Below are 26420 nucleotides of genomic sequence, written 5' to 3'. Positions count from 1 at the left end.
ATTTAAAGGAACCGTCATTCGTCGAGTAGTCGTCGTGCAGGAAGGATGCTCTGCGTCGGATGGCTTCAAGATGGACCCGCTCCTCGTCGGATGGAAGAAGATAGAAGATGCCACTTGGATGAAGACTTCTGCCCGTCTGGAGGACCTCTTCTGGTCAGATTGGATGAAGACTTCGGACCGTCTGGAGGACCACATCGCCCGGATTGGATGAAGACTTCAGCCTGGCTGTGTGAAGACGGCTCAAGGTAGGCTGATCTTCAGGGGGTTATTGTTAGGTTTTTTTAAGGGGGGTTTGGGTGGGTTTTAGAGTAGGGGTGTGTGGGTGGTGGGTTTTAATGTTGAGGGGGTTGTATTTCTTTTTTTACAGGTAAAAGAGCTGATTACTTTGTGGCAATGCCCCGCAAAAAAAGCCCTTTTAAGGGCTATTTGTAATTTAGGGGGCTTAGATTAGGTGTAATTAGTTTAAAATTCTTGTAATTGTTTTTTATTTTCTGTAATTTAGTGGGGGTTTTTTGTACTTTAGTTAATTTTAGTTAATTGTAGGTAATTGTATTTAATGAATTTAATTTATTTAATTGTAGTGTAGTGTTAGGTGTAATTGTAACTTAGGTTAGGATTTATTTTACAGGTAATTTTGTATTTATTTTAGTTAGATAGTTATTAAATAGTTAATAACTATTTAATAACTATTGTACCTAGTTAAAATAAATACAAAGTTGCCTGTAAAATAAAAATAAATCCTAAAATAGTTACAATGTAATTATTAATTATATTGTAGCTATCATAGGGTTTATTTTATAGGTAAGTATTTAGTTTTAAATAGGAATAATTGAGTTAATAATAGTAAATTTATTTAGATTTATTTAAATAATATTTAAGTTAGGGGGGTGTTAAGGTTAGGGTTAGAGGTTTAGGGGTTAATAACTTTATTATTATGATCATCCAGACGGCATCTTCTATCTTCATCCATCCGGCGCGGAGCGGGTCCATCTTCAAGACATCCGACGCGGAGCATCCTCTTCATCCGACAAATAAAGCTAAATGAAGGTACCTTTAAGTGACATCATCCAAGATGGCGTCCCTTAGATTCCGATTGGCTGATAGAATTCTATCAGCCAATCGGAATTAAGGTAGAAAAAAACCTATTGGCTGATGCAATCAGTCAATAGGATTGAAGTTCAATCCTATTGGCTGATCCAATCAGCCAATAGGATTGAGCTCGCATTCTATTGGCTGATTGGAACAGCCAATAGAATGTGAGCTCAATCCTGTTGGCTGATTGTATCAGCCAATAGGATTATTTCTACCTTAATCGGAATCCAAGGGACGCCATCTTGGATGATGTCACTTAAAGGTACCTTCATTCGTCGGGTAGTCGTCGGCAGAAGAGGATGCTCCGCGTCAGATGTCTTGAAGATGGACCCACTCTGCACCGTCTGGATGAAGATAGAAGATGCCGTCTGGATGAAGACTTCTGCCCGTCTGGAGGACCACTTCTGCCCGGCTTGGACGAATACTTCTGCCCGTCTGGAGGACCACTTCTGCCCGGCTTGGATGAAGACTTCTGCCCGTCTGGAGGACCACTTTGCCCGGTTTGGATGAAGACGTCTCCCGGTAAGTCGATCTTCAGGGGGTTAGTGTTAGGTTTTTTTAAGGGTGTATTGGGTGGGTTTTATTTTTAGCTTAGGGACTTTGGGCCTGCAAAAGAGCTAACTGCCCTTTTAAGGGCAATGCCCATCCAAATGCCCTTTTCAGGGCAATGGGGAACTTAGGTTTTTTTAGTTAAGATTTTATTTGAGGGTTGGCTGTGTGGGTGTTGGGTTTTACTATTGGGGGTGTTGTTTGTATTCTTTTTTTACAGGTAAAAGAGCTGATTACTTTGGGGCAATGCCCCGCAAAAGGCCCTTTTAAGGTCTATTGGTAGTTTAGTTTAGGCTTGGTTTTTTTTTAATTTTGTGGGGGGCTTTTTTATTTTGATTGGGCTATTAGATTAGGTTTAATTAGTTTAAATTTCTGTAATTTGTTTATTATTTTCTGTAATTTAGTGGGGGAGTTTTGTACTTTAGATAATTGTACTTAATTTAGTTAATTTATTTAACTATAGTGTAGTGTTATGTGTAATTGTAACTTAGGTTAGGTTTTATTTTACATGTAAATTTGTATTTATTTTAGCTAGGTAGTTATTAAATAGTTAATAACTATTTAGTAACTATTCTACCTAGTTAAATACAAACTTGCCTGTAAAATAAAAATAAGCCCTAAGCTAGATACAATGTAACTATTAGTTATATTGTAGCTAGCTTAGGGTTTATTTTTTAGGTAAGTATTTAGTTTTAAATAGGAATAATTTAGTTAATGGTAGGAATTTTATTTAGATTTATTTAAATTAGATTTAAGTTAGGGGTGTTTGGTTTAGGGGTTAATAAATGTAATATAGTGGCGGCGGTGTAGGGGGGGCAGATTAGGGGTTAATAACATAATGTAGGTGGCGGCGGTGTAGGGGGGGCAGATTAGGGGTTAATAAGTATAATGTAGGTATCGGCGGTGTCGGGAGTGGCAGATTAGGGGTTAATAACTTTATGTAGGTGACGGCGCTGTAGGGCGCGGCAGATTAGGGGTGTTTAGACTCGGGGCTTATGTTAGGGTGTTAGGTGTAAATGTAACTTTTATTCTCCCATAGGAATCAATGGGATATCGGGCAGCAGCAAACATAAGCTTTTCGCTGCTTTCAGACTCCCATCGATTCCTATGGCATCCGCCGCCTCCAGGGCGGTGGATTGAAAACCAGGTACGCTGAGCCGGAATAGTGGCGAGCGTACCTGGAAGATTTTTGATAACTAGCAAAAGTAGTCAGATAGTGTCGAATTTGCATTCGGAACATCTGTAGTAACGTAAACATCGATCTGTGTCGGACTGAGACTGGCAGATCGTATGTTACATCACTAAATTCTACTTTTGCCGGTCTGTAGCCTATGATAAATAAGGCGAATCAAGCTCTCCACAATTACGCTGCGGAATTCCATCGTATTTGCGGTTGACGGCTTAATAATTAGGCCCCTATGTGTGATGACAAGTGCTCTGGTGTCTGCTATTTTCAGTGATTGAGACTACACAGGCTAATGAGCAATAAGCACTTATGCTTATTAAAATCTGAACTTAAACTTGTAGGGGTATATTTATCAAGCTCCGTATGGAGCTTGATGTCCGTGTATCTGTCGAGCCTTCAGGCTCCCCAGAAACACAAGTTATGAAGCAGTGGTCTAAAGACCGCTGCTCTATAACCTGTCCGCCTGCTATGAGGTGGCAGACAAACATCGCCGGAAATCAACCCGATCCAATACAATCGGGTTGACACCCCCTGCTAGCGGCCGCTCGCACGTACTAAAATAGGCCCGTAATCGTTTTGTAAATCAAACTAATACCTTATACTTGTCAATGTTGAGGTATGGCTGAATACCAAAAAGGGGAAGGAAGTAGGCTGCTCTGCCTTAAAATGCGTAGGACTATTTTTGGTCCAAGTCCGTCCCTGCTCATGGTAAAAAGATGGATGTATCTAGATCACAATAAACCTAATAATTAGTTAAATGAAGCCCCCATTGCAATATGAGAGGCATCGAGACAGGTATATAATGTCAAGAACATGTACAGTAGGTAGACTTGTACTGAAGAAAAGTAAAAAAGAAATAACTATTTTTTTTAAACACTCTTAAAATATATACATATTTTTGTCCCAATATATCTTTTGTAATACCAGTCCACAAGACATTAATAATTCTGAAATCTACCCTGTAACTTTTCTTTCTGAAGGAACATGAAACTTTGCTGGCTCGGTATCAGAACGGTAACATGGAGAACATAATTGTGCTGCATAACAAAGCTCCGTCATGGAATGATGAGACACAGTCATTTGTGCTGAACTTTCATGGACGCGTAACACAGGCATCTGTCAAGAACTTTCAGATCATATATGCTGATGACCGTGAGTTTCTGCTTAAGCTAGAATAATGAACAATAGTAACTACAAACAGTAATAAGTCATTTCTCTTGTAAAGGTGTATCCAGTCCACGGGTTCATCCATTACTTGTGGGATATTCTCCTTCCCAACAGGAAGTTGCAAGAGGACACCCACAGCAGAGCTGTCTATATAGCTCCTCCCCTAACTGCCACCCCCAGTCATTCTCTTGCAACTCTCAACAAGATAGGAAGTGTAAGAGAGATGTGGTGACTTAGTGTAGTTTTTACCTTCAATCAAGAGTTTGTTATTTTTAAACGGTACCGGCGTTGTACTGTTTTACTCTCAGGCAGAAATTGGAAGAAGAATCTGCCTGGAGGTTGATGATCTTAGCGGTTTGTAACTAAGGTTCATTGCTGTTCTCACACATAACTGAAGAGTATGGAAAGAAAACTTCAGTTGGGGGGACGGTTTGCAGATTACCTGCTTTGAGGTATGTTCAGTATATTTATTTCTAGAGAGATGATAAGGTCTAGAAAATGCTGACAGAGCCTTGTATATTTGAGGTAAGCCTGATGCAGGGCTTTAACAACCACTAGGATCATGCTTACAAAAAAGGGTAATATTCATGTTAATACTCATATTACTTAGTGTCAAAACGTTTGCATGGTTTATAGAAAAAACGTTTTTTCTCTGAGGGTGATAAATCTTTATTTGGGGCCTAGTTTTCCACATGGCTAGTCAGATTACTCCTAGGAGTACTTTTTTAAGGCCCTCTGACATCGAGTGCATGGTGAGAGGGGCCTATTTTCGCGCTCTAAATGCGCAGTTGATATTCAGACTGAGACATCCAGCTTCCCTAAAGGAGTCCTCTGGCATCTAGGACCACTATAGAGGGTTTTTTCCCTGCAAAAATCGTGTTTAAGGGCAGGTAGGAGCCACAGCAGAGCTGTGGCAGTGTGTTTGACTGTTTATTAACGGTTTTAACGTTTTTCAAATCCGGTTTGGGGCCTAAGGGGTTAATCATCCATTTGCAAGTGGGTGCAATGCTGCTTTAGTCCCTTATACACACTGTAAAAATTTCGTAGAGTTTACTACTTTTTAACACTGTTTTGCAGTTTATGTGGTAGTTTTTTTCTCTTAAAGGCACAGTACCGTTTTTGTTTAATTGCTGTTTCACATTTATTAAAGTGTTTTCCAAGCTTGCTGGTCTCATTACTAGTCTGTTAAACATGTCTGACATAGAGGAAACTCCTTGTTCATTATGTTTAGAAGCCATTGTGGAACCCCCTCTTAGAATGTGTACCAAATGTACTAATATTTCTATAAGTTATAAAGACCATATTATGGCATTTAAAGATTTATCACCAGAGGTTTCTCAGACTGACAAAAGGGAGGTTAAACCACCTAGCTCTCCCCATGTGTCAGAACCTATATCTCCCGCTCAAGTGACGCCAAGTACATCTGGCGCGTCCAATGAGTTTACCTTACAAGACATGGCGGCGCTTATGACTAATACTCTCACAGAGGTATTGTCCAAACTGCCAGGGTTACAAGGAAAGCGAGACAGCTCTGGGGCTAGAACAAATACAGAGTTTTCTAACGCTTTAGTATCTATGTCCAATATACCCTCACAATATGCAGAAGCTGAAGCAGGAGAGCTTCTATCTGTGGGTGACATTTCTGATTCAGGGAAGCTTGAACACCTCCGCTTGTTGCTCAGGGAGGTTTTAGCGACTCTGGATGACTGTGACCCCATTGTAGTCCCAGAGAAATTGTGTAAAATGGACAAATACTTTGCAGTGCCGGTTTACACTGACGTTTTTCCAGTCCCTAAGAGGTTTTCAGAAATTATTACTAAGGAATGGGATAGATCAGGTGTACCGTTCTCTCCCCCTCCTGCTTTTAAAAAGATCTTTCCCATAGATGCCGCAACACGGGACTCGTGGCAGACGGTCCCTAAGGTGGAGGGAGCAGTCTCTACCCTAGCTAAGCGTACAACTATCCCCGTCGAGGACAGTTGGGCTTTCCTAGATCCAATGGATAAAAAATTAGAGGGCTTCCTTAAGAAAATCTTTATACAACAAGGTTTTATTCTCCAGCCTCTTGCATGCATTGCCCCAGTGACTGCTGCAGCGGCTTTCTGGTTCGAGTCTCTTGAGGAGGCTCTACAGGTGGAGACCCCGTTAGATGATATTCTAGACAGGATTAAAGCTCTTAAGTAAGCTAATTCCTTTATTTCTGACGCCATTTTTCATTTAACCAAGCTAACGGCTAAGAATTCAGGTATTGCCATTCAGGCGCGTAGGGCGCTATGGCTTAAATTTACTTCAAAGTCTAAGCTTCTCAACATCCCCTATTCGGGCCTGGACTGAAGGAGATCATTTCTGATATTACTGGAGGAAAAGGTCACGCCCTTCCTCAGGATAAGTCCAACAAATTAAGGACCAAACAGACTAATTTTCATTCCTTTCGAAACTTCAAGAGTGGCGCAGCTTCAACTTCCTCTAATGCAAAACAAGAGGGAAATTTTGCCCAGTCCAAACCAGTCTGGAGACCTAACCAGGCTTGGAACAAGGGGAAGCAGGCCAAAAAACCTGCTGCTGCCTCTAAGACATCATGAAGGAGTAGCCCCCAATCCGGGACCGGATCTAGTTGGGGGCAGACTTTCTCTCTTCGCCCAGGCTTGGGCAAGAGATGTTAAGAATCCCTGGGCTCTGGAGATTGTTTCCCAGGGATATCTTCTGGACTTCAAAGCTTCATCTCCAAAGGGGAGATTTCATCTCTAACAATTATCTGCAAACCAGATAAAGAGAGAGGCATTCTTACGTTGCGTTCAAGACCTACTGGTTATGGGAGTGATCCCCCCAGTTCCAAGGGAGGAACAGGGGCAGGGCTTCATCCAGGAGGGTCAATATATGACTACCGTGGACTTAAAGGATGCTTATCTCCACATTCCAATACACAGAGATCATCATCAGTTCCTCAGGTTCACCTTCCTAGACAGGCATTACCAGTTTGTGGCTCTTCCCTTTGGGTTAGCCACAGCACCAAGAATCTTTATGAAGGTTCTAGGGTCCCTACTGGCAGTTCTAAGGCCACGAGGCATAGCGGTGGCTCCTTACCTAGACAACATTCTGATACAGGCGTCGACTTTTCAAATCGCCAAGTCCCATACGGACATTGTTCTGGCATTCCTGAGGTCTCACGGGTGGAAGGTGAACGAAGAAAAGAGTTCTCTCTCCCCTCTCACAAGAGTTTCCTTCCTAGGAACTCTGATAGATTCAGTAGAAATGAAAATTTTTCTGACAGAGGTCAGGTTGTCAAAACTTCTAACTTCCTGCCGTGCTCTTCATTCCACTTCTCGGCCGTCAGTGGCTCAGTGTATGGAAGTAATTGGCCTAATGGTAGCGGCAATGGACATAGTTCCGTTTGCCCGCCTACATCTCAGACCACTGCAACTTTGCATGCTCAATCAGTGGAATGGGGACTACACAGATTTGTCTCCTCAGATAAATCTGGATCAAGAGACCAGGGATTCTCTTCTCTGGTGGCTATCTCGGGTCCATCTGTCCAGGGGAATGAGTTTCTGCAGGCCAGAATGGACTATAGTGACGACAGATGCCAGCCTACTGGGCTGGGGCGCAGTCTGGAACTCCCTGAAGGCTCAGGGTTCGTGGACTCAGGAGGAAGCCCTCCTTCTGATAAACATTCTGGAACTAAGAGCGATATTCAATGCTCTTCAGGCTTGGCCTCAGCTAGCTGCGGTCAGGTTCATCAGATTTCAGTCGGACAACATCACGACTGTAGCCTATATCAATCATCAGGGGGGAACAAGGAGCCCCCTGGCAATGTTGGAGGTTTCAAAGATAATTCTATGGGCAGAGGTTCACTCTTGCCATCTCTCAGCTATCCATATCCCAGGAGTAGAGAACTGGGAGGCGGATTTTCTAAGTCGGCAGACTTTTCATCTGGGGGAGTGGGAGCTCCATCCGGAGGTATTTGCCCAGCTGATTCAACTATGGGGCAAACCAGAACTGGATCTCATGGCGTCTCGTCAGAACGCCAAGCTTCCTTGTTACGGGTCCAGGTTAAGGGATCCCCAGGCAACGCTGATAGATGCTCTAGCAGCGCCCTGGTCCTTCAGCCTGGCTTATGTGTTTCCACCATTTCCTCTGCTCCCTCGTCTGATTTCCAAGATCAAGCAGGAGAGAGCCACGCAGGACTTGGTATGCAGATCTGGTGGACATGTCATCCTTTCCACCATGGACTCTGCCGCTGAGGCAGGATCTTCTACTTCAAAGTCCCTTCAAACATCCAAATCTAATTTCTCTGCGTCTGACTGCTTGGAGATTGATCGCTTGATTTTATCAAAAGCGTGGTTTTTCCGAGTCGGTCATTGATACCTTAATTCAGGCTCGAAAGCCTGTCACCAGGAAAATCTATCATGAGATATGGTGTAAATATCTTCATTGGTGTGAATCCAAGGGTTACTCATGGAGTAAGGATAATATCCTAGGAATCCTGACCTTTCTCCAAGAAGGATTGGAGAAGGGATTGTCAGCTAGTTCCTTAAAGGGACAGATTTCTGCTCAGTCTATTCTTTTGCACAAACGTCTGGCTGTGGTTCCAGACGTTCAGGCATTTTGTCAGGCTTTGGTTAGAATCAAGCCTGTGTTTAAACCTGTCGCTCCACCATGGAGTTTAAATTTAGTTCTTAAAGTTCTTCAAGGGGTTCCGTTTGAACCTTTGCATTCCATAGATATTAAACTTTTATCTTGGAAAGTTCTGTTTTTAGTAGCTATCTCCTCAGCTCGAAGAGTTTCGGAGTTATCTGTTTTACAGTGTGATCCCCTTATCTGATTTTCCATGCAGATAAGGTAGTTTTACGTACCAAACCTGGGTTTCTTCCTAAGGTGGTATCTAATAAGAATATCAATCAGGAGATTGTTGTTCCTTCATTATGTCCTAATCCTTCTTCAAAGAAGGAACGTCTATTACACAATCTTGATGTGGTTCGTGCTTTAAAGTTTTATTTACAAGCTACGAAAGATTTTCGTCAAACATCTGCTTTGTTTGTTGTCTACTCTAGACAGAGGAGAGGCCAAAAGGCTTCGGCGCCTTCTCTTTCTTTTTGGCTAAGAAGCTTAATCCGCTTAGCTTATGAGACTGCTGGCCAGCAGCCTCCTGAAAGAATTACAGCTCCTTCTACTAGAGCAGTAGCTTCCACATGGGCTTTTAAACATGAGGCCTCTGTTGAACAGATTTGTAAGGCGGCGACTTGGTTTTCGCTTCATACCTTTTCTAAATTCTACAAATTCGATACTTTTGCTTCCTCGGAGGCTATTTTTGGGAGAAAGGTCTTACAGGCAGTGGTGCCTACCGTTTCAGTTCCTGCCTTGTCCCTCCCTTCATCCATGTCCATGGCTTCCACTTGGGCCTTTAAAAATGAGGCTTCTGTTGAACAGATTTGCAAAGCGGCGACTTGGTCTTTGCTTCATACCTTTTCAAAATTTTACAAATTTGATACTTTTGCTTCTTCTGAGGCTATTTTTGGGAGAAAGGTTCTACAGGCAGTGGTCCCTTCCGTTTAAGTACCTGCCTTGTCCCTCCCTTCATCCGTGTACTTTAGCTTTGGTATTGGTATCCCACAAGTAATGGATGAACCCGTGGACTGGATACACCTTTACAAGAGAAAACAAAATTTATGCTTACCTGATAAATTTATTTCTCTTGTGGTGTATCCAGTCCACGGCCCGCCCTGTCATTTTAAGGCAGGTGTTTTTTATTTTTAAACTACAGTCACCACTGCACCCTATAGTTTCTCCTTTTTTCTTGCTTGTCTTCAGTCAAATGACTGGGGGTGGCAGTTAGGGGAGGAGCTATATAGACAGCTCTACTGTGGGTGTCCTCTTGCAACTTCCTGTTGGGAAGGAGAATATCCCACAAGTAATGGATTAATCCGTGGACTGGATACACCACAAGAGAAATACATTTATCAGGTAAGCATAAATTTTGTTTTTTATGTGTACCTAATATAAATAAGCATGTTGGGAAAAAAAACAATCAGCTTCATCAGTGCTGTGGTCATGCTTTACTTTACTGTGATCTCATGAGATTTGACTGAAATCTTATGAGATTTCATAGTAAAGTTTCTTAACCCCTTAAGGGCCAAGACGTACAGGGTACATCCTACAAAAAAGGTTAACGACCAAGGACGTACCCTGTACGTTGTTGATGTTTTCAAGTGGTGGAAGTGATCCTGATCACTTCCAGACCCTTTCATGTTATTGCAGTGATGCCTCGATATTGAGGCATCCTGCAATAACATTTTTAGCCATTCGATGCAGAGAGAGCCACTGTGTGGCCCTCTCTGCATCGGCCATCAATGGCCGCGACCGTTGGTGGGTGGGAGCAATTGCAGGGAGGCAGGTGGGCGGCCATCGATGGGGAACTTCTGGCAGGCAGTGTGAATTCACTCGCCTGTGCGTGCGGGAGCACGCGGGGGGTGCGGGTGCTCATATGAGCATTTAACTAATACGAGTAAGATGTGGTGGAAGAGGGGGTAAATTATTTTGAAAAAGGGATCTGGGTCTGGGAGGGGGTAGAGAATTGAGGGTGGGAGCAGCTACACTACAGAAAAATCTTTATGTATATATATATGGAACAATTTGAATAGAATGAAGGGCACTCTTAGGATTTTTTTTGTATTTGCAAAACAAAGTTTTTTATTCTTAGTATCAGCAATTCTTCATAGTCGACGTTTCGGCTTTCACAGAAGCCTTCCTCAAGACAGATAATATCTATAGAATAAAAGAAAGAAAGAAAATCCATTGTATACAAACATACGGCTAGATTTAGAGTTTTGTCGGTAACGACCCGCGTATCTAACGCTGGCTTTTTTTCGCCCGCACCTTTTAAATACCGCTGGTATTTAGAGTTCACAGAAGGGTTGCGCTAGGCTCCAAAAAGGGAGCGTATAGCATATTTACCGCCAATGCAACTCTCAATACCAGCGGTGCTTACGGACGCGGCCAGCTTCAAAAACGTGCTCGTGCACGATTCCCCCATAGAAAACAATGGGGCAGTTTGAGCTAAAAAAAAAAACAAACACCTGCAAAAAAGCAGCGTTCAGCTCCTAACGCAGCCCCATTGTTTCCTATGGGGAAACACTTCCTAAGTCTGCACCTAACACCCTAACATGTACCCCGAGTCTAAACACCCCTAACCTTATACTTATTAACCCCTAATCTGCCGCCCCCGCTATCGCTGACACCTGCATTTTTTTTTTAACCCCTAATCTGCCGCTCCGTACACCGCCGCAACCTACGTTATCCCTATGAACCCCTAATCTGCTGCCCCTAACACCGCCGACCCCTATATTATATTTATTAACCCCTAATCTGCCGCCCCAAACGTCGCCTCCACCTACCTACACTTATTAACCCCTAATCTGCCGACCGGACCTCACCGCTACTATAATAAATGTATTAACCCCTAATCCGCCTCACTCCCGCCTCAATAACCCTTTAATAAATAGTATTAACCCCTAATCTGCCCTCCCTAACATCGCCGACACCTAACTTCAAGTATTAACCCCTAATCTGCCGACCGGACCTCACCGCTACTCTAATACATTTATTAACCCCTAAAGCTAAGTCTAACTTTAACCCTAACACCCCCCTAAGTTAAATATAATTTAAATCTAACAAAATAAATTAACTCTTATTAAATAAATTATTCCTATTTAAAGCTAAATACTTACCTGTAAAATAAATCCTAATATAGCTACAATATAAATTATAATTATATTGTAGCTATTTTAGGATTAATATTATTTTACAGGCAACTTTGTAATTATTTTAACCAGGTACAATAGCTATTAAATAGTTAAGAACTATTTAATAGCTACCTAGTTAAAATAATTACAAAATTACCTGTAAAATAAATCCTAACCTAAGTTACAATTAAACCTAACACTACACTATCAATAAATTAATTACATACAAATACCTACAAATAAATACAATTAAACGTAACACTACACTATCAATAAATTAATTAAATACAATACCTACAAATAAATACAATTAAATAAACTAACTAAAGTACAAAAAATAAAAAAGAACTAAGTTACAAAAAATAAAAAAATATTTACAAACATTAGAAAAATATTACAACAATTTTAAACTAATTACACCTACTCTAAGCCCCCTAGTAAAATAACAAAGCCCCCCAAAATAAAAAAATTCCCTACCCTATTCTAAAATTAAAATAGAAAAGCTCTTTTACCTTACCAGCCCTTAAAAGGGCCTTTTACGGGGCATGCCCCAAAGAATTCAGCTCTTTTGCCTGTAAAAAAAAAACATACAATACCCCCCTCAACATTACAACCCACCACCCACATACCCCTAATCTAACCCAAACCCCCCTTAAATAAACCTAACACTAAGCCCCTGAAGATCTCCCTACCTTGTCTTCACCACACCGGGTTCACCGATTCGTCCTAGCTCCGACGTCTTCATCCAAGCCCAAGCAGGGGGCTGAAGAGGTCCATGATCCGGCTGAAGTCTTCATCCAAGCGGGAGCTGAAGAGGTCCATGATCCGGCTGAAGTTTTCATCCAAGCGGGAGCTGAAGAGGTCCATGATCCGGCTGAAGTCTTCATCCAAGCGGGAGCTGAAGAGGTCCATGATCCGGCTGAAGTCTTCTATCAAGCGGCATCTTCAATCTTCTGTCTTCCAGATCCATGTTCATCCCGCCGACGCAGAACATCCATCTTCACCGACGACTTCCCGACGAATGACGGTTCCTTTAAGACAGCCAATCAGATTGAGCTCGCATTCTATTGGCTGTTACGATCAGCCAATAGAATGCGAGCTCAATCTGATTGGCTGATTGGATCAGCCAATCGGATTGAACTTGAATCTGATTGGCTGATTCCATCAGCCAATCAGAATTTTCCTACCTTAATTCCGATTGGCTGATAGAATCCTATCAGCCAATCGTAATTCGAGGGACGCCATCTTGGATGACGTCCCTTAAAGGAACCGTCATTCGTCGGGAAGTCGTCGGTGAAGATGGATGTTCCGCGTCGGCGGGATGAACATGGATCCGGAGGAAAGAAGATTGAAGACCCCGCTTGGAAGATGACATCACCCGGATGGAAGACTTCTTCAGCGCCGCTTGGAGGATCACTTCTGCCGCTCCGGATCTCCTCTTCAGTTCCATCGGTGGCTCGGCTGAGTGAAGACGACTCAAGGTAGGATGATCTTCAGGGGGGTAGTGTTAGGTTTTTTTAAGGGGGGTTTGGGTTAGATTAGGGGTATGTGGGTGGTGGGTTTTAATGTTGGGGGGGTTGTATTTTTCTTTTACAGGCAAAAGAGCAGTTTTCTTTGGGGCATGCCCCACAAAAGGCCCTTTTAAGGGCTGGTAAGGTAAAAGAGCTTTGAACTTTTGTAATTTAGAATAGGGTAGGGCATTTTTTTATTTTGGGGGGCTTTGTTATTTTATTAGGGGGCTTAGAGTAGGTGTAATTAGTTTAAAATTGTTGTAATATTTTTCTAATGTTTGTAAATATTTTTTTTTGTACTTTAGTTAGTTTATTTAATTGTATTTATTTGTATGTATTGTATTTAATTAATTTATTGATAGAGTAGTGTTAGGTTTAATTGTAGGTAATTGTAGGTATTTTATTTAATTAATTTATTGATAGTGTAGTGTTAGGTTTAATTGTAACTTAGGTTAGGATTTATTTTACAGGTAATTTTGTAATTATTTTAACTAGGTAGCTATTAAATAGTTATTAACTATTTAATAGCTATTGTACCTGGTTAAAATAAATACAAAGTTGCCTGTAAAATAAATATTAATCCTAAAATAGCTACAATATAATTTATATTGTAGCTATATTAGGGTTTATTTTACAGGTAAGTATTTAGCTTTAAATAGGAATAATTTATTTAATAAGAGTTAATTTATTTCATTAGATTTAAATTATATTTAACTTAGGGGGGTGTTAGTGTTAGAGTTAGACTTAACTTTAGGGGTTAATAAATGTATTAGAGTAGCGGTGAGGTCCGGTCGGCAGATTAGGGGTTAATGTTTGAAGTTAGGTGTCGGCGATGTTAGGAAGGGCAGATTAGGGGTTAATACTATTTATTATAGGGTTATTAAGGCGGGAGTGAGGCGGATTAGGGGTTAATACATTTATTATAGTAGCGGTGAGGTCCGGTGGGTAGATTAGGGGTTAATAATTGTAGGTAGGTGGAGGCGACGTTGGGGGCGGCAGATTAGGGGTTAATAAATATAATATAGGGGTCGGCGGTGTTAGGGGCAGCAGATTAGGGGTTCATAGGGATAACGTAGGTGGCGGCGGTGTGTGGTCGGCAGATTAGGGGTTAAAATTTTTTAATAGAGTGGCGGCGATGTGGGGGGACCTCGGTTTAGGGGTAGGATTTATTTTACAGGTAATTTTGTAATTATTTTAACTAGGTAACTATTAAATAGTTATTAACTATTTAATAGCTATTGTACCTGGTTAAAATAATTACAAAGTTGCCTGTAAAATAAATATTAATCCTAAAATAGCTACAATATAATTATAATTTATATTGTAGCTATATTAGGATTTATTTTACAGGTAAGTATTTAGCTTTAAATAGGAATAATTTATTTAATAAGAGTTAATTTATTTTGTTAGATTTAAATTATATTTAATTTAGGGGGGTGTTAGGGTTAAAGTTAGACTTAGCTTTAGGGGTTAATAAATGTATTAGAGTAGCGGTGAGGTCCGGTCGGCAGATTAGGGGTTAATACTTGAAGTTAGGTGTCGGCAATGTTAGGGAGGGCAGATTAGGGGTTAATACTATTTATTATAGGGTTATTGAGGCGGGAGTGAGGCGGATTAGGGGTTAATACATTTATTATAGTAGCGGTGAGGTCCGGTCGGCAGATTAGGGGTTAATAAGTGTAGGTAGGTGGCGGCGATGTTGGGGGCGGCAGATTAGGGGTTAATAAATATAATATAGGGGTCGGCGGTGTTAGGGGCAGCAGATTAGGGGTTCATAGGGATAACGTAGGTGGCGGCGGTGTGTGGTCGGCAGATTAGGGGTTAAAAATTTTTAATAGAGTGGCGGCGATGTGGGGGGACCTCGGTTTAGTGGTACATAGGTAGTTTATGGGTGTTAGTGTACTTTAGAGCACAGTAGTTAAGAGCTTTGTGAACCGGCGTTAGCCCAGAAAGCTCTTAACTCCTGGCTTTTTTCTGCGGCTGGAGTTTTGTTGTTAGATTTCTAACGCTCACTTCAGCCACAACTCTAAATACCGGCGTTAGAAAGATCCCATTGAAAAGATAGGCTACGCATTGGCGTAGGGGGATCTGCGGTATGGAAAAGTCGCGGCTGGAAAGTGAGCATTAGACCCTTACCTACAAAACTCTAAATACCAGCGGTAGCCCAAAACCAGCGTTAGGTATATACACCCAACACCAATTGTAGTATGTTATTTAAAAACATTGTAAAAGGATATATATGGTTGCAATTCCTAGGACACCGAGCCAGACACTCAGGAATACTGCTCTAAAGTGAAAAGAAAAAAATACCAAAACATATTTGGTAGTACCCATAGGGATAATAACACTTGTAGAGAAAGGTCATATCAGCCAGTAGAACTCATTCTACAGAGTATTGGTGTGGAGGATACCACCCTTGAGCCAAACTCTGTGGCTTCAAAATGCAATTGTCAGCATAGAGCATGTGTACATAGAACAAGGCTATCAATTCGAAAATCGAAAAGAAAAAAGGGAAAAGACACATCTTAGCTTTAAACAGGGCTGTATGTAAATAGGTGGCACAAACCCATAACTGGAAGTATACGGATACAGAGGCACTGCCCACAAAACATGTTTACCTAAAAGAGGTTAACACAATATCTCCTAGTATATGCCCAATCTAATATAGGAAAAGCAACACCTAAAATGACAAAAGCACAAAAACCAAATTCGCCCACAATGATGGCAATGATTGTAGCCATAGCTAAAAACATTAACAAAAATGTATACACAAAGGTATAATAGAAAATGCCTATGCAATGCAAAATAACAGCTGATGTATCAGAGTAACAAAAAGCTTACGTGATAAAACAACAGAACAGACATTGTAGCCACTGGTGAAAGTAACACATGTTAATGCTAATAGATCTAAAAGTATCCATGATATGCAAATTAGAGCGAACAGCGTTGTAAAGGACTACTCATTACAACACACAAAAAGCTGCCATGGGTGAACAACAATGCAGACAAAGTGAACCAAATGCCACATCGATATAAACAGGGGACAGTCATTAATGCAACAATACTAAATACAGTGCGTAACCTTAAACAAGCGAACAAGATAACAGGATGAATCAACCCCAAACTTCACACACCAAGTAGCAAAATATGAAAAAAATACTCATATGGAAAAAATACAAATAGAATTACCTTGTGTCTGCAAAAAGCCATGCTCACCAACCCATAAACAGCGTATACTGAATTGGGCCACTCATGAGACTTATACGCAACATTGAATCAAGGCTATTGGTTAAGAAACAAGGGTATGTATCAATACGTAACTTACACAGCTGTGCTTAAGTGCTAACTATCCGAGAACCAATGACAGAACCCTGACATCACATACACACACAGTCAGTTCACACGGCATGAAACTAATGCCACTTAGCAATAAATAGAGACGGGGAAAATAATTACACTAACCTAAACGCAATTAATGAAAAAAACGGATGTCTGGAGTCGCAGGTTAGTCAATTCAATTTCTGCATTTATTCAGATAAAATGATCACAGAAAGGTACAAACAGCCCTCCAGTTGATACAAGCTTACGCGTTTCGGCTACATGCCGTAATCATAGCTCATGAACGCAATTAATACCAACCATCACAGATGCAAAGCAACCACCATAAACACATTATGCAAGTGAATCTCAAAAATATTTATAAACCTAAATGTATCCGTTTCTAGCAAATCGGAACAGGCAGCTATGTTGAGGGATATTTGTTAGAGCCAACAAATAGCCACCATGAGTGAACAGCACAGCTGGCAATGTTAACCAGATACCACACCAATATAAACAAGTTTTGTACATTAGTGTAACAACAATTACATGTAGCGTGTAAACTCACAAAAGCAAACAAGCAAACAGGATAAATCAACCCCAGTAATAACACACCCAGAAGCGAAACAGGAAAACATTGTCATGTGAAAAAATAGCAAACACACGCCTAGATTTAGAGTTTGGCGTTAGCCGTCAAAACCAGCGTTAGGGGCTCCTAACGCTGGTTTTGGGCTACCGCTGGTATTTAGAGTCAGTCAGAAAAGGGTCTAACGCTCACTTTCCAGCCACGACTTTTCCATACCGCAGATCCCTCTTCGCCATTTGCGTATCCTATCTTTTCAATGGGATCTTTCTAACGCTGGTATTTAGAGTCTTGGCTGAAGTGAGCGTTAGAAATCTAACAACAAAACTCCACCCGCAGAGAAAAGCCAGGAGTTAAGAGCTTTCTGGGCTAACGCCGGTTCATAAAGCTCTTAACTACTGTGCTCTAAAGTACACTAACACCCATAAACTACCTATGTATTCCTAAACCGAGGTCCCCCCACATCGCCGCCACTCAAATAAATTTTTTTAACCCATAATCTGCCGCTCCGTACACCGCCGCCACCTACGTTATCCCTATGTACCCCTAATCTGCTGCCCCTAACACCGCCGACCCCTATATTATATTTATTAACCCCTAATCTGCCGCCCCCAATGTCGCTGCCACCTACCTACACTTATTAACCCCTAATCTGCCGACCGGACCTCACCGCTACTATAATAAAGTTATTAACCCCTAATCCGCCTCACTCCCGCCTCAATAACCCTATAATAAATAGTATTAACCCCTAATCTGCCCTCCCTAACATCACCGACACCTAACTTCAAGTATTAACCCCTAATCTGCCGACCGGACCTCACCGCTACTCTATTCAATTTATTAACCCCTAAAGCTAAGTCTAACCCTAACACTAACACCCCCTTAAGTTAAATATAATTTAAATCTAACTAAATAAATTTACTCTTATTAAATAAATTATTCCTATTTAAAGCTAAATACTTACCTGTAAAATAAACCCTAATATAGCTACAATATAAATAATAATTATATTGTAGCTATTTTAGAATTTATATCTATTTTACTGGCAACTTTGTATTTATTTTAACCAGGTACAATAGCTATTAAATAGTTAATAACTATTTAATAGCTACCTAGTTAAAATAATTACAAAATTACCTGTAAAATAAATAACCTAAGTTACAATTAAACCTAACACTACACTATCAATAAATTAATTAAATAAAAATACCTACAATTATCTACAATTAAACCTAGCACTACACTATCAATAAATTAATTACATACAAATACCTACAAATAAATACAAATAAATAAACTAACTAAAGTACAAAAAATAAAAAAAGAACTAAGTTACAAAAAATAAAAAAATAATTTACAAACATTAGAAAAAGATTACAACAATTTTAAGCTAATTACACCTACTCTAAGCCCCCTAATAAAATAACAAAGCCCCCCAAAATAAAAAAATGCCCTACCCTATTCTAAAATAAAAATAGAAAAGCTCTTTTACCTTACCAGCCCTTAAAAGGGCCTTTTGCGGGGCATGCCCCAAAGAATTCTGCTCTTTTGCCTGTAAAAAAAAAACCATACAATACCCCCCCAACATTACAACCCACCACCCACATACCCCTAATCTAACCCAAACCCCCCTTAAATAAACCTAACACTAAGCCCCTGAAGATCTCCCTACCTTATCTTCACCACGCCGGGTATCACCGATCGGTCCAGAAGAGGCTCCGAAGTCTTCATCCAAGCCCAAGCGGGGGCTGAAGAGATCCATCATCGGGCTGAAGAGGTCCATCATCGGGCTGAAGAGGTCCATCATCGGGCTGAAGTCTTGATCCAAGCGGCGGCTGAAGAGGTCCATCATCGGGCAGAAGTCTTCATCCTATCCGGGCAGAAGAGGACATCCGGACCGGTAGACATCTTCATCCAAGCGGCATCTTCTATCTTCATCCATCCGGAGCAGAGCGGAGCCATCTTCTTCCAGCCGACGCGGATCCATCCTCTTCTGCCGACGCCTACTCGCCGAATGACGGTTCCTTTAAATGACGTCATCCAAGATGGCGTCCCTCGAATTCCGATTGGCTGATAGGATTCTATCAGCCAATCGGAATTAAGGTAGGAAAATTCTGATTGGCTGATGGAATCAGCCAATCAGATTGAGCTTGCATTCTATTGGCTGTTCCGATCAGCCAATAGAATGCAAGCTCAATCTGATTGGCTGATTGGATCAGCCAATCGGATTGAACTTGAATCTGATTGGCTGATCGGAACAGCCAATAGAATGCTGGCAGATTAGGGGTTAATACTATTTATTATAGGGTTATTGAGGCAGGAGTGAGGCGGATTAGGGGTTAATAACTTTATTATAGTAGCAGTGAGGTCCGGTCAGCAGATTAGGGGTTAATAAGTGTAGGTAGGTGGCGGCGACGTTGGGGGCGGCAGATTAGGGGTTAATAAATATAATATAGGGGTCGGCGGTGTTAGGGGCAGCAGATTAGGGGTACATAGGGATAACGTAGGTGGCGGCGGTGTACGGAGCGGCAGATTAGGGGTTTAAAAAAATATGCAGGTGTCAGCGATAGCGGGGGCGGCAGATTAGGGGTTAATAAGTGTAAGGCTAGGGGTGTTTAGACTCGGGGTGCATGTTAGGGTGTTAGGTGCAGACTTAGGAAGTGTTTCTCCATAGGAAACAATGGGGCTGCGTTAGGAGCTGAACGCTGCTTTTTTGCAGGTGTTAGGTTTTTTTTCAGCTCAAACGGCCCCATTGTTTCCTATGGGGGAATTGTGCACGAGCGCGTTTTTGAAGCTGGCTGCGTCCGTAAGCACCGCTGGTATTGAGAGTTGCAGTGGCTGTAAATATGCTATATGCTCCCTTTTTGGAGCCTAACGCAGCCCTTCTGTGAACTCTAAATACCAGCGGTATTTAAAAGGTGCCGGAGAAAAAAAGCAAGCGTAGCTAACGCACCCCTTTGGCCGCAGAACTCTAAATCTAACGGTAAGTTACCTTATGTCGGCATAAAGCCATGCTCACCAATCAGTAGACAACGTGTAGTGAATTAGAACACTCAAGAGACTTAAAAACACCGTAAAACCAAGACTATTGGTTGACAGACGAGGGTATGTATCAATACGTCACTGACACAGCTGGGCATAATTTCTAACTATCAGAGAACCAGTGACTGAACAGTCACCTCGCATGCGCACAGAGTGAGTACTAGGGACATAGGACTAATGTCTTAATGGTATAGGAAACGAAGTCATGTGGGACTCAGAACTTAAACGATATGAGTGCCCAAGTGGAATAGCTAACACATATTCCATATTGCCCCCGGATAATGACGGAAAGATACACTAACTATGACACAATAAAATCAGCCATTATAGTTGCTACGCAACCACCAAAAACACATTAGACAAGTGAATGTCAGACTAGGGGAGTAGACCTAACGCGTAGTGAATATAAGATGTAAAACACAGAAGACCAATATCACACGTATGCCATAGGCAAAGAACTAACACGTTATATGTTGCATTGGTTTGAAACCGCTAATAATGAATACACCAAGCAGTAATGAACCAGACAGGTTATACAAACTGTAAAATAAAGAATATCTGCAGCACAGTGCTTTGTGGTATGCAGTATGCAGTACAATAATTCATATTATAAACCAAATGTGGCTTTAACACAGATACCAAAAACACAAACAAATAAAACTAAAACATAACTAAACTAGATGTAAGGTGTATATATCAGTGCTAAAACAACACCAATAACAGGATACCGAACAAATGACAGAAATATAACAAGAAAAACAAAAAATTGAGGATTTGATAATGAAAAAATTGGAAATAAACAAAACAAAGAAAACAAAGAAAAAATAAAAATAAAAGTGATAGTGAGGATACAAAGAAATGTAAATATGCATAAAAAATAAAAAATAAATATAGATATAAAAGAAAAAATAAACATAAATATTTATAGCGGTTGTAGATAATAACTACAAAACATTTTAAAAACAATTGGTGTTCTGTGTATATATTTTTTCACGTTAATTTAAAATTATGTGTTTGTATACAATGGATGTTCTTTCTTTCTTTTATTCTATAGATAATTTATCTGTCTTGAGGAAGGCTTCTGTGAAAGCCGAAACGTCGACTATAAAGAATTGCTGATACTAAGAATAAATAACTTTGTTTTCCAAATACAAAAAAATCCTGAGAGTGCCCTTCATTCTATTCAAATTGTTCTATATGTTCTGTTAAGGACTGCACCCAGGTGTTTAAAAATCACCCAAGGTTGGAGTGCTGGAAAACCTGCTATTTTCTATATATATATATATAAAACATGGACAAATGTATTAAAAAAGTGGGTACTGGCAGACAGCTGCCAGTACCCAAAATGGCAGCAAATAGTGAGCGGGGGAGGGTTAGAAAGCTGTTGGGGGGGGGCTCAGGGAGGTTGGGTGGTAAGGGGGGATCCTACACTGCAGAAAATATATAATTTAAAACAAAAAACAAACACTAACATTTAATATTATTAAAGATGGCAGTGACAATAGTGGTAGGAGGGAAGAGATAGAGGTGGGAGAGGGAAGTGAACTGTTTGAGAGTAGTCAGGGAGGGATCAAGGGGTGGGATGTGTCAGGTGGAAGGCTTATCTCTACACTAAAGCTAGAATTAACCCTTCAAGCTCCCTAAAAGCTACCTAATTAACCCCGTCATTGCTGGGCATAATATAAGTTTGGTGCGCAGCGGCATTTAGGGGCCTTCTAATTACCAAAAAGCAATTCCAAAGCCATATATGTCTGCTATTTCTGAACAAAGGGGATCCCAGAGAAGCATTTACAGCAATAATTTCAGTGAGAAACCTAAAGTGTGTGAAAAAGTGAACAATTTTTTTTTATTTGATGGCATTTGGCGATGAAATGGTTGCATGAAATATACCAAAATAGGCCTAGATCAATACTTTGGGTTGTCTAGTAAAATAAAATATACATGTAAAGGGTTATTCAGGGATTCCTGACAGATATTAGTGTTAAAATGTAACTTATGCAAATTTTGGAAAAAAATTATTTGGAAATAGCAAAGTGCTACTTGTACTTATTGCCCTATAACTTGCAAAAAAAAAAGCAAAGAACATGTAAACATTGGGTATTTCTAAACTCAGGACAAAATTTAGAAACTATTTAGCATGTGTGTTTTTTGGTGGTTGTAGATGTGGAACAGATTTTGGGGGTCAAAATTAGAAAAAAGTGTGTTTTTTTTTCAATTTTTTTCCTCATATTTTTAATTGTTTTTTATAGTAAATTATAAAATATGATGAAAATAATGGTATCTTTAGAAAGTCAATTTAATGGCGAGAAAACGGTATATAATATGTGTGGGTACAGTAAATGAGTAAGAGGAAAATTACAGCTAAACACAAACAGAAATGTAAAAATATCCCTGGTCCCAAACGTTCAGAAAATGGAAAAGTGCTGTGGTCCTTAAGGGGTTAAACTGAGGAGGGAAATAACCTTTATGTCAAATGCACGTTACCTAGCAAATCCTTGGACTAGGATCCTGATTGTCTGCTTAAAGCCCCTTTACAATAAAATGTGGCTACTGAGGACATTTTGAGGTAAAATATCTTCCTTTTTTACATAGAGATGTTCAGGTGATATTTTCTAGTCAGCTTTGCTCCATCACTTTCAAGTGCTTCAACGTTTGGTATCATGTCTCTTTAAGAATAATAGCCCTTTAAAATGTATTAATTGAAGTAGAGGAGGAATAGAGGCAATATGATACATATATTAAACAATGCATCAAAGTTCAGGAAGGCACCATTAAAAACCAGGAGTCATAGGCCTTGATTTAACAAAATTCAATAATGTAACTGATATCTCTCTGAAAAAAAAAACTGCCGCAACATTGTAACTCAAACATCGCAAAATTCATTAAGTTTTGCACTGGACCTGGTCGCTTCTGCAATTTGCAAGAAAATCTCCGTTATAACCAATGGAGCTACATCTAACTCTTAACCGTTAACAAGTTCCTCTGTGACAGATAACAGCATCACAAAAACATCTTCAAAACATTACTAAACAAATCAATTCAAACAAAAATTCCCTATATAAAACAGAACACCCTAACATATGCACAAAAGAAAACTTAAACACAGTTAAAGAATAATGAAAGAAAAATAAAACTGGGACAACCTTATCAGCTTTTAAATAGCAATATTTGACCTCAATAAGAGACAACTTTTTTCATCTTTTAGATAGCGAGACATGAACGCAAGAAGAGGTAACTGTCAGCTTTCAGATAGTGAGACACGACTGCAAGAAGAGGTAACTGTCAGCTTTCAGATAGTGAGACAAGACCGCAAGAAGAGGTAACTGTCAGCTTTCAGATAGTGAGACACGACTGCAAGAATAGGTAACTTTGTCAGCTTTCAGATAGTGAGACACGACTGCAAGAAGAGGTAACTGTCAGCTTTCAGATAGTGAGACACGACTGCAAGAAGAGGTAACTGTCAGCTTTCAGATAGTGAGACACGACTGCAAGAAGAGGTAACTGTCAGCTTTCAGATAGTGAGACACGACTGCAAGAAGAGGTAACTTTGTCATCTTTCAGATAGTGAGACACGACTGCAAGAAGAGGCAACTTTGTCATCTTTCAGATAGTGAGACACGACTGCAAGAAGAGGCAACTTTGTCATCTTTCAAATAGCGAGACATGACTACAAGATGAAACAACCTTTTCAGCCTTTAGATAGCGAAACATGACTGCAAGAAGAGACAAACTTGTCAGCTTTTAGATAGGGTGACACGACCACTAGAAGAGACAACTTTGGGCTCATTTCCATTGAGCTGTAATTTCGGTTTGCGTGCACTTGCAAAACATTAAATAAGCTGTCAGAAGCAATATCGTTCACCGACTGCTCCCAACTCAATTTTGGCAAAAATTACTCCGGCTGCTGAAAACATTATCGTGTCCCATACAAAGTATCAGAAGCCGCTAATCTTTAGATAATACCCGGTTTCCAATGCCCACGCAAGCCGTTAATACACTGTCGGAGGCTGCCGATACATTAACAAAAATTACACCCAGCTCAACTAGGTGTAAATCAGGAAAAAGGTGCTTTTTGAGACCTTTTTCCCATTGAAATCTAACCCGACACGTCAAAAACCCTCTATCCGCCATCCCACGCACATTTCAAGTTATAATAAATGTATTAACCTCTAAACCGCCATGCCCCATGACGCAAACTAGCTATTAAAACTATTAACCCCTAATCCGCCATGCCCCCATATCGCAAAGTATCTATTTAAACCATTAACCCCTAATCCGTCAACCCCCATATAGCAAAGTATCTTTTTAAACTATTAACCCCTAATCCGTCAACCCCCATATCGCAAAGTATCTATTTAAACTATTAACTCCTAATCCTCCATGCCCAACAACGGAATCTAGCCATTAAAATTATTAACCCCTAATCCGCCATGCCTCTACAACACAATCTAGCTATTTAAGCTATTAACCCCTAATACGCCATGCCACCACAATGCACTCCAGATATTTAAACTATTAACCCCTAAACCGCCATGCCCCTAAATCACAAATAACTAATCACTAAGCCCCCTAACCTAACACCTCCTAAATTAACCCCATTACATAAATTAAAATAATCCTTAAATAACAATTAAAATAAAAAAAACTAACATTACTTTAAAAATAAAAAACCTAAATTAAAAAAAAATAAAAAAAGTCTAACATTACATAAAATAATAAACCAAATTATCAAAAATAAAAAAGAAAAATGACCCCCAAAATAAAAATACTCCCCAATCTAATACTAAACAGAGTAGGAGGAAACAACTTTGTTAGCTTTTAAGTAGGGAGACACGACTGTAATAAGAGACTACCTTGTTATCTTTTAAATAGCGAGACACGACAGCAAAAAGAGAAAACTTTGTCATCTTTTAATTAGCAAGACATGACCGCAAGAAGAGGCAACCTTGTCAGCTTTTAGATAGCAAGACACAGCCCCAAGAAGAGACAACCTTTTCAGCTTTTAAATAGCGAGACATGACCGCAAAAAGAGACAACCTTGTCACCTGTAAGATAGCGAGACATGACCTTGTCAGCTTTTAAGTAGCAAGAGTTGAACTCTAGACATACTTAACAAGGGCAATAGAGTATTTATGTGTTCCGAATATTGATGTTTAGGTGAAAAACCCAGACCACGCCTCTAGAACCCCCAGAATGCCTTTGTGAGGTTTCCGAGACACCTTTCATTCTATCCACTAAAACTTTTTTACCCTAATAAAACGGACATGTTAATATTTTATAATTACAAATATTCGTATAACCCATTTAACTATTAATGTAATTATTGTTTTTCTTCTTTGTTAGCGGTTCATTTTTGATGTACAAAATATCATGTACTGGTACTGGGGCACTTAACACAACTATCTATATTAATGGTAGAAACAACTCCTACTGAAACGCAGGAAAGACACGTAAAGCAATGATGTTGCTTTTATACACTTACAAGTGTTTATGAATCTAGACATTTGTTGCCAATAATCTCATGCAAATGAAATTGTTTCAAAGAAAGGGAAATTTGCTCTCTTTTATTAGAAATATGTTCATGAAAACTTACATTGATTACACTTTATTTTTTTCCAGATGTTTCAAGTTTGCAGATTAATTATTTTGTTCTGTTTGTTGTAGCTGAGTACATTGTCATGCAGTTTGGACGTGTAGCTGAGGATGTGTTTACCATGGATTTCCGATACCCACTGTGTGCTCTGCAAGCCTTCTCTGTCTGTCTGTCCAGCTTTGATAGCAAGCTAGCATGTGAATAAATATGAATACATGAAGTCATTATTGATTTATAAAGAAACATAGCAAATGCATCATGTAATTCATGTCCAACTGAAGTTATTATTTGTATAAGTTATAGTTATCTTTGTTTTTAATAAACATATTTATTAAAAAACTAATATAGTATAGTTTTTATTTGACCATTACTACATGAATTTATTCGTACAGAAAGACTGAAGTATTTATTTTCCATGAGCTTACTGCCTTTTCTCCAACCAGTACTCTGTTGTATGGTTTCTCAATATATTTAAGTATGGGCATCTGCAGAAACTTCGTTTTTGGGGGGTGAGTCCTCTGAGCATAATAATGTTAGTAGCAACATACCATGCAAGAGAACACTGTTTGATGTACACATCTGATACACATAGTTTTACAAATAGTGGCTCAATGGTAACAAAAGAATGTCTCAATTAGAT

The 26420-nt window shown here is 40.0% G+C and overlaps 1 protein-coding gene across 1 annotated transcript in view; it reads left to right on the top strand.

Moving 5' to 3' along the window:
• Positions 1–26039, top strand: part of LOC128638927 (tubby protein homolog) — a 73795-nt gene extending 47756 nt beyond the window's left edge. Inside the window, exons 12-13 of the mRNA XM_053691053.1 lie at positions 3808–3979; positions 25852–26039. Coding sequence (XP_053547028.1) covers positions 3808–3979; positions 25852–25985 — 306 coding nt within the window. The 3' untranslated portion in view covers positions 25986–26039. The remainder of the gene's footprint in view (positions 1–3807; positions 3980–25851) is intronic.
• Positions 26040–26420: the final 381 nt, after the last annotated feature.

Source organism: Bombina bombina, chromosome 8, assembly GCF_027579735.1.
Source record: "Bombina bombina isolate aBomBom1 chromosome 8, aBomBom1.pri, whole genome shotgun sequence".
Classification (NCBI taxonomy): Eukaryota; Metazoa; Chordata; class Amphibia; order Anura; family Bombinatoridae; genus Bombina; species Bombina bombina.
This window is presented reverse-complemented; position numbering and strand designations above follow the sequence as displayed.